This window comes from Merops nubicus, unplaced genomic scaffold (assembly GCF_000691845.1).
Source record: "Merops nubicus isolate BGI_N331 unplaced genomic scaffold, ASM69184v1 scaffold40127, whole genome shotgun sequence".
NCBI lineage: Eukaryota > Metazoa > Chordata > Aves > Coraciiformes > Meropidae > Merops > Merops nubicus.
Window position 1 is genome coordinate 46,278 of NW_008621667.1, and position 9,463 is coordinate 55,740.

The window sequence follows — 9,463 nt, forward strand, 5'->3', positions numbered from 1 at the left end:
CACAAAATTTTACATGGCTTTATCATTTTACACTGTAACATGGAGATTACACCAAACTATTTTAAAATACCACAGCCCTTTAATCTGACAATTTTTAAAACTAAATTTCATTTAAAAATGCGGTTTTATCTTTGTTTGCTGGTTTATGGGAAAAACCCCAATGAAGGTGCATGAGTTCTAACTAAAAATATAAATTACAAGATTTTATTTTCTTTTTAGAATGTTAAAATTCATATGTTTACTGTATATAATAATACTACTCAAATTTTAAATTTCCTAGGAAACATAATAACAAGCTTAGTAAGACTGAGATTAATTTCCTAGGAAATCATATTTGATTAAAAGATGGAAGCATGTAGAACACACTTTCTTCAAAAGGGTCCCCTTTTTCATAAGCTCTGAAATCTTCATAGGTAACTTTATTCAAAATAGAAAAAAATATACATAAGATACATATGCTCCTTCCTTTCTTCTCCAGGATAATTGCAGTTGTTTAATCAGAACTACACATTAGAATAGATAAAGAGTGAAAATAAAGGTGTCTGTTCTTACTGAACTCTTTTCTGAATCTCAGAGCAAACAGCCTTTTTTTGGTAATGTTCCCAAGCCTTTCAGCAGTCTCCCCAGCAACCTGTCAACCACTTGAGTGACTACAAGCTGACTGCGACCACCTTCTTGCCCCATATTTACCCTTAAGGGTGCCCCAAGTGTTTCATGTGCAGTATCAGAGCAGAGTTACTGCAGCACCATTGCTTTAGGGAGGGGGCTCTGGTAACAGAGGCACTGATGACTGCCTGAAACAGGTTTCAGAGTGAGCTGGCCATGACTGCATTGACACTGCTGCTTCTTATTATTACTATTATGAACAGAAAAACCCAGTTTGGGTGCATCTATCTGTGCAGCAATAGATCCCAGGAGTCATCTGTCCACAAGCCTATACTCTGGACCCTAAAGAATTTCCTAGCATCATGCTGGACACCTTCCTGTCCTATATATCTTCCTATGCTTATAGATATAGAAAGAAAGATTGTTTTTAAATCCAAAGCTGGGCTTACCTGACTCACCTTCAGACTCACTATGAAAAATTTGCTTTGGCTTACCTGAAAGAAAAGTTTAGAAAATTACATTTTTAGACTGTGAAAACAAAACCGATACCATTACTGTCAGTCACACTGCTCCTCGTTTCCAAACAGAACTGCACTGAAGAAATACACTTCTTTAATTCTCATTCATTTAATTCATAATGCCTTTCACATTTCAAGATCAGCAGAAGAGACAGTTTGAGCATAAGTTTGATCTCTTTTCTATTAGAAATATATTCCAGCTTCATTTTTTTTTTTCCTTTTGAATACAGAGTAACATTTTCCAAAAATGCTAAGTGGGAATTTACTGATTTGAGTATGCAATATGCTACTGTCATGCCAAAAAAGGTGATTTAACATATGTGCGTTTCTACCTAAAAGTGTTGGACTACAGGCAAAAGGTGCACTTGAAAATTACGTTGAAATAACTGCGCATCTCATGATAAGCACCCGTGAAAAAAGCAGGCCAGACATCCCCACAGACATCCACATAAGTAAGTATTATGACTAGACTTGCTAAGTTTAAAAATATATGTGTAATACAGAGCATACATTTGTGAGCATTTATTGCATGAAAAGCTCTGGCAGTCTGAGACTTGACACGTATTGACAACACACAAGTATTTTCCTGTTCTTCCAATTAACAAGAAGTATTTTTAAGGGAAAAGGGGATCTTTCTGTAGAAAAATAACCATGACACATCTATAAGAAACACATCAACAAGTCACTAGCAAACTTGCTTCCAACAATACAACTATGTTGGCTCTTCTTTCTATAACAAATAGTTCCTGCACCAAGAAGTTTACAACATAATGTATTTAAAAATCATTTCTAGATCTAATCCTTTATGCAAATGTACATTTAAAAGGATGTTTCCTTTAGACTGTTATCCCTCCAACTGCTCTTTAAAATAAATGTAAATAGGCAGCCATTATATACGTGGCTTAGTTACGCAGTTTCTAATGCCTTAGCAAACATGAAATCAAAACATCTCCTTGGCTTCTGAGAGCCTCTAAATGAAGGGTTAAACATACTACTAAAACATAATAGCCAGTGCCTTTTCCTAACTCCCCTCTAACAGGAAAGCTGACAGATCCTGACCGCAGCAAACAATAGCTGGGATTGTACTAGCAAGAACTAGTTCAGCGGCATCACTTGCCAATAATTTTTTTAGCAGATTTAACCTTCTTCTGTTTCCTTCACTTGAACAGTATGATGGGGAGGGGAGGGGAGGAGGAGGAGGAGGAGGAGGAGGAGAGGCGCAGATAAATTCCCATTAGAGCCTCAGCCACTGAAAGAATTTGTCCTTGGTACCTGCCAAATGTGAAACTTCAGAGCAGAGGCCAGCAGGGCTAACCGTTTGGAGATGACAGCAGTGATCTCAGCACAACGCAAGCTGGGGCACAGAGCTGCTTTGGCAAAATATTTTCTGGCTGCATGATACATTGCTTGGCCTGGAAGCCCCCATGCTCCCCACCCCAACAGCAGCAGCACAGCCACCAAAGCCCAAGGCTCACGTTTACACCACCACTGGGGCTCTAGTAGGGTCCAAACAAAAACTACCAGCTCTACACAAAATCTGTTTTGTATCTGCAATTACTCCAGCAGAGCAAATATATACATGTGCACCTACTATTCAGAGATATACATCAACACAGAAAACATTTCAGTTCCATTTGAATTCAAACCATTGCTGAACTAAACAATTCACAACAGGAGTGTCTACAAAAATACTCAAAAATCTCACTCTACTGTAGAACTAATTGGCAGATGCGGATGCCTTGCCTGTGGTCAGCTCCCTTTGGTTACATCCACACACATGATATATATTTACACACACATACACTATACTAAATCCAGTAAGCAGTAAGCAAAAGAGGCAACTTACCTTCTATGTCATCTGGAGCCGTGGTGTAAATGTTAGAAAGGTTAAGCTTCAGTCTGTCAGGGCACTCTCTATTTACAGTCAGGCTGGGTGATATCACTAGATCTAGCATTTCCTTATACCTGAAGGAAAACAAAGGAAAAATATAATTTATTCATTAATTATGCATGCTTACTAATGATTCTATTTTTTTTTCCCCTAAGAGTAGAAATATTAAAGCTGATTACCTAAACCCAGGCTTCATATAAATTCCACAGAATAACATTCACTAAAGTTTTCATCAAAGGGAAATGCTGAATTAAAATGCAGTACTTGCTTCCTTGGAGATTACACCAATCTGATTAATGCTTTCTCTTTCTTCCCAGGTTTTGCCGTACAGAAACTAAATTTCTTGATCTCTCATATGCCATCAGAGTGAGAAAGTACACACCAGTGTCCAGTTAGGCTCCAGAATAAACTATTAAGGGCTGAAAATTAATTGGAGGGCAGTTAACAGCATTATCTAGTGTTATAAGGTAATAAGCTTAGTAGTACTGGTGAGAGGATGTTTTCCAAGGGACATCTAAACCAGGCACCTAACTACAATGTCCTGACCATTAGGTGGCAGTGACACAAGGACAGTCCCTTTCACACAAATAACCTCATCGGATTTAACCAAAAATTTCAAATTAACAACATACAGGATTCGAGTTTCCAAAGAAAAATGCAGCTGGTTGTGTGCACACCACCTACACTACAGTCAAATTCTGTATTGCACAAATAGTTCAGAAAAGAGAACAATTTAATAATCATTACTTCAGACCCTATGCACAACATGGACAGGTCTATTCATCTAACACTCCTGTTTTCAACACGGGTGTCTATCCCCAGCTGTACACCTTTTCAGAAGTGGACTCCAAAGACATGTGCTTTCCTTGAAGCGTTGGATGGTTTGGAAGGGTACAAGTATGGCATACAAGTGCACAGATTTGCAGACCTACATCTGCAAGTTTGGGTAAAGACAACAGGGTGAGTACAGTAAGGAAACTGTGTGTTACATCAGATACATGTATGATGGTTTTTATGCAAGGCAGGGTTCCTGGACACATTTACCCTCAAAATTTTCTGTGAGGAACCCACAGCTCAAAGTAAATATGAAGCTAAATTTGTCAATTAACTATTTCTCTTTTTGTTCACACACACAATGCTATAGAAACCTATTTGAATTTTCTAACACTAATGTATTTTGAAGCTTTTGGTTCAAGTACAGAACCAATGATGAGAAGAGGAGCACTCTAGGACACTGTGCCCTCCTTTTCTCTCTGCAGTCACATTGAGTACAACCTTACTTCATCCCTCTGGAGGCTACTAGGGGCAATTAGGACTATTAGGAGAAAGTGTAACTGTGCTCTGGGATGGAGCAGGGCCAGAGCAAGAGCAGATGGGAGAGAGGGCATATGGTGGTGAGCAGGTCTAAGGCACCTGGCTGCAGCACGCACAGGCTCCCCTTTCAGCTCAGCACTGAACACACTGCCTGCAAAGGCGGCTGGCACACCCCTGATCTCAGGCTGCACCTATCTGACCTGGCCTGCAACGGCAGCAGATAGCCCAGCAGCAATCCACAGCATACCTAAGACACCACGAAGTTGAAGACAACAGCACATAGACCTGACATCTTGACACTGGGCTTCTGCAATACTAATCTGTGAGCTTCTGGGAGCAGCAAAGAGGTTTGGTTCGATTGTCTGTTTAAATCCTACGGTATGACTTTACCAGCTTTGAGAAACAGAGAACAATAAACCACATACCTTTTTATCTGAACCTCTCCAATCGCTTTTACAAAGCCTGCAAGTCCCTGTGAGGGAGGGTGTTGTTATGAACAGGCACAAACCAGGCCAAGTATTTTACCTGTAACTGAGCAGCAGAGACCAAAGCCCAGCTCACTGTCACTCTCCCTGCCTAACAGCTGGGAAGGCACTCTGCCCAGGCAGAAAAAGATCCATCGTCTGGGAAATTGAAGAACTGCCAAAAATGGGTATGAAGAGGCATAACCATTTACAAAGTCCACAGTCCCAGTCCTACTTTCTCCAAACAGGGTCTGGGCTCTGCTCGTCTGCCTCCCTTGGAAATCCATGTGGACATATGCATTTCACCACCAACACAGTCTCAAGTCCGGAGGCTGGTAAAGGCTTCCTCATTACATGCCACAAAGGAGAGACCTTTAAGTCAGCAGTGAATGACCAATGGACTATACACTGAGTAGTCTGAAGGTCATGGCTCTTCTGCACGATTTGCTTATGCCAGAAGGAAAAGATTTTTTCTTCTGAAATGGCTAATGTCACTCTGTCACTGGCTCAGCCAGGCTGCTGCAGAGAAAGGGGTCAGGAAGATTTTTGTGCTGTTTACTTCTCACTGAGGAGCAACAAGGTCTATCCTACAAGAAACTATGGCTCCCCTAAGGCTCTTTTAAAAGCAGTGGCGGCTCTCTTCCCAGAGGAATTGCTTCACTCGAATCCATTGGCATCCACTTAAAGTTTGTTTGCACGGCTGAGAAAGCAAGGTTCAGTTTTTTATCAGGCTTTCCTTTCCACCATAAGCAATCTCCATTTTTTTAGTTCCTTAATGCTACACCTGAATTGAGGAAAAGCACTGCTGTCCCAGATCCTGTCAGGCTGAGGATGTTCTACACTGTTTCTCAGATAACACATGCCCTTCAGCATAATCCAAAACCCCATCATTCATGACACTGCCCAGACTGTTGCCAAGTGAATAGGAGCAGATGTTTAAAGGGAAATGATCTTTTATAATGATTAATGCACTTTAATTACATCATTGTTCAGAGATTTCATTAGCTACTCTCTGACTGATGAGATTTCTACTGGTTTTGTTCTGTTCACTTTTGTATTCACAACGTCACCTCGTGCTTCCCCGTATTTGTTCCGTAACATTTTCCTGGGGCTTTTTAGCTTCCATTTTTTCTTAGAGTACATCTTGGTTGCATGTACAAACAGGTAACTTTTCAGAGAAATGCCTGTCTGCTTGTGCACGTCACGCCGGTGTTTGCACTGCCAGTGGCTTTGCCTGTTTTGCACGCACCATTTACCCTTCTCCTCATCTGCATTTCTCGCTTCTGTATTTCTTCACAAGAGTTTCTGAAATTCCAGTTTTAAAGATGGCAATCTACAGAAGATCTTCAGTAAAAGAATGGAACCAGAATGGTATTTAACATGGTAAATGTCACGCTGGAGTGCAACTGATGAAAATATCAGGACTTTGTTTGCTTGCTTTTATGAGCAAAAACATTTTCTGGCTTAAGTAATGCACAGTAAATCAGTAATAAAGTTTGCTGACTATGAGCTTTTATTAAAACCAGTGATGGCAGCATCTAGCATGTTGGACTGACAGACATCTGGAAGAGCTTTTGGCTTCTATAATTAAGAAGAACCTTGTGTGAATTTGGTGCTCAGCTTTTCCATTAGAATCCCCTACTCAAAAACCAATATTTTGCCCTGAAAGTTGGCCCACAAAATCTCTGCCAAGAACAGAAACTTCTCTCTTTTTTAATGTCTAGGAAGGAAAAAAAGAAATATAAAAGTATTTTTCAGTCATTCTGAAGCTAGGAATACCAAATTAAACATTTTAAGGTTTCAAATTTTTGGTCAAGGTGTTGGGGTAACCTACAAATCACATTTGCCTTTACAATGATGTTTTGAAGGCAGGGATTCCAGACTCCAACTCAAAACACTCAAACGTGTGCTGGAGGTCAAACTACTGAGCGATCCCATCTCTCTCCAGCAAAGTACTCGAAGGGGGATGTAAGTGCCCTGCTGCAGTGGGACCCAGCATGCAGACGGAGTCAGCAAGGTGCTCTGATACCGAGGGTGCCGAGAACTTCATGGATAGTGTTTTGAAATGAAGAAATGGGAAACCACCACCGCACTGGGCAGATGCAACCACATCACAGCTCTGCTCAGCACAGCTAAAGGCCAGAAGGCACCAGCAAGAGATGGAGGAGAATAAAAGCATCTCCCCTCAACACACTAAAGGCATCATCTCAGGACCATGGCATTTCCATCCTCACCGCAGAAGCAACAAACTTGTTCCTGGGAGTCTGCATATTGTCTCCACTTCTGGGGTGAGAAGATAGTATTCTGGTTTCAATACATAAGAGTACATGAACAAATATAAAATAAAAAACCAAAACACTTCTGGGGCATTTTCACTAAGTAAGAGACCTGGGTAGTAAACTCAGGGATTTACTGAGGATAAACTCAATGGCCAAGTGATGAAGAGAGTTAAAAGGGAATGACGTAGGAGCCATGCAGAATGAAGCAGGTGAGAAGAGAAGACAGGACTCCTGTCCTTGAGAAAAACCTGGTCAGGTCCTACAATGGGAAAGAGAAGATACTTTAAGGGAGTATGAAATTGTAAAGAAAGTTTGTTCATGGAGGGAGAAGCAAATCTAGAAATTACTCTCCCGGCGACAACCCCATGTGATGATCTTCTCAAGAATTTTTACTTGTAGGTGGCTAAAGGCCAAACACAAGCTTAAACCACGAGATCTTTCTAACCATATGCATATGCCAACACAGAGCCCTAGGCAGGAATGGTACAAGCCAAGTCCTCTGCTTTCAGCTCTGCTGGGAAGGGGAGGAGTAGAGACAGAGATTACAGTCTAATTGCAAATGCAACATTTTTGTCTTGCTTCCATTACTTTATCTGGTTTTAATTACTTGATCAACTGCTTTCACCTTTACTCTCCTGAAAAAATGCTGCTGATTACTAAGTAGAAACTAGCAACTTCATGACTTCAGTACTACCCCCCATAAAAAAGGAGAGTATGATCCCCCACTTCATTTCAGAAGTGAATTACTAAACGGTAACTTTCTCAAGCTCTGATTCAAAGAAAACAAAAAAAGAAATCTCCAATCCTGAAAAGTTTGTCTTTCCTTCATTCCTAGGAAATATGAGATTTGTTGTAACTTTTTTCCACATAGGTAAAATTTTCAAAAGCCCCTGCTATGTCTCATTAATTTTCATTGGGAATTAAGACTTGTACTGTTTTAACTCCTCGAGGAGCTTGGCAGCTTAGCCAGCTTTACCACAACTAAGTGGCTGTAAAATTAGGCTCCCCATTTAACTTTGCTTCTGTACACACACACACACAAAAATCATTCATAAACAGGGAAAATGCTATTATCTTGCAGCCGTCTCCCAGATGCTCTAATAACAGGGAATCCCCCACACTGAAGACTTTGGCTACTTCTATCCACACGTTTCAAAAGCAGAGGAAAATATTTCATTTCCTCTGTCAGTACATTCCTAGCTGTTACGCTGTTTTCTCTCCCTCTATAATAAATCCTTTGTTCCTTCCACTTCACGAACTCAAAAATGCTTCAGCAGGTGAAAACCACAATGCTGTTTTCTCTTTTATAATGAATCTTAGCTCATCCACAAGTACATCTGATACATGTATGCAGGAAAGGCCTGAACAGGCATAAAGTTAAACCTGAGCTGGCACAAATGCTTATGTACAAGACTGACAGTACAGCCACGATGACAAGATATCCTTTCAAGGTGACCTGCAGGGCAGCGTGCCTCAGGCTGTTTATATTCCTGAGAGCTGCCTTTCGCTGATGTAATCAGACAATAAAAGCAGCAGTGCTTGTCTGGATTCATCATTGCCCACCTCCTTCCAGACACAAAAGAGGACTCGTAGTATAGCTTGCAGCACAGCATCTGGGGGCAGAGGTACACAGCTGCATTATTCTCCAGCACATATCTCAGGCTAAGGATTGAACCAAGAAGAACAAGAGGAAAGTTATGAGATAGATATGCAAGGGACAAAGGATATCAGACTGAAACTGGAAATTAAAATTGAGGTAGTAGTGAGGCTGCTCCAGACAAGAGGCACACAGCTAAGCCTTCTTGCAAGTGCTCATCAGTTTGAGTCAAGTATGAGAGAGGAGAAAAAATAATGAAGTGTGAAGGAACTGGGGTGTGTATTGGCCAAACTGAAGCCCACAGCAAGACAAGCCATCATTTCAGCTGAAACAGGATGCCTCTTGCACGAGAAGAGCTGGGGAGAAAGCCCCATCAGAGCCAGAGACCTGTGCAGCTCAGGGGCAGCGGGGCAGAGGCTGCACACCGAGCACACAGGGACACACGTCCTCCTCGGCTGAGGCCAGTGGGCTCACACTGCTGCTGCTCCTAGCCTCTCCTCACTCCCCCCACGCACATATTCTCACTCAGTTTTTAGATCCTACTGTTGTCTTCTGAAACATTCAACTTTTGTTTAGTCCAGCCCTAGGAAAAGCTGACCACAAGGTTATGTTAAAAAAACCTTCAACTCTAATGAAGTAAAGGAGATGCACATGTAGTGCTCCAGTTTAAACAACAACAAAAAACCAGTTTAAACACAAAACAACCACCCCAAAAATTTGAAATAAGAGGACAAGCAGCCAAGTAAGACCTGGGTTACAAACAGGTTTGTTAATTCCGTAGTCAAACAGAAAAC

The 9,463-nt window shown here is 41.2% G+C and overlaps 1 protein-coding gene across 1 annotated transcript in view; it reads right to left on the minus strand.

Annotated features, from left to right (window-relative positions):
* Positions 1 to 3,079, minus strand: part of EYA2 (EYA transcriptional coactivator and phosphatase 2) — a gene marked incomplete at its 3' end in the record, with an annotated part of 48,555 nt that extends 45,476 nt beyond the window's left edge. The window contains 1 exon segment of the mRNA XM_008944555.1: positions 2,967 to 3,079. Coding sequence (XP_008942803.1) covers positions 2,967 to 3,079 — 113 coding nt within the window.
* Positions 3,080 to 9,463: the final 6,384 nt, after the last annotated feature.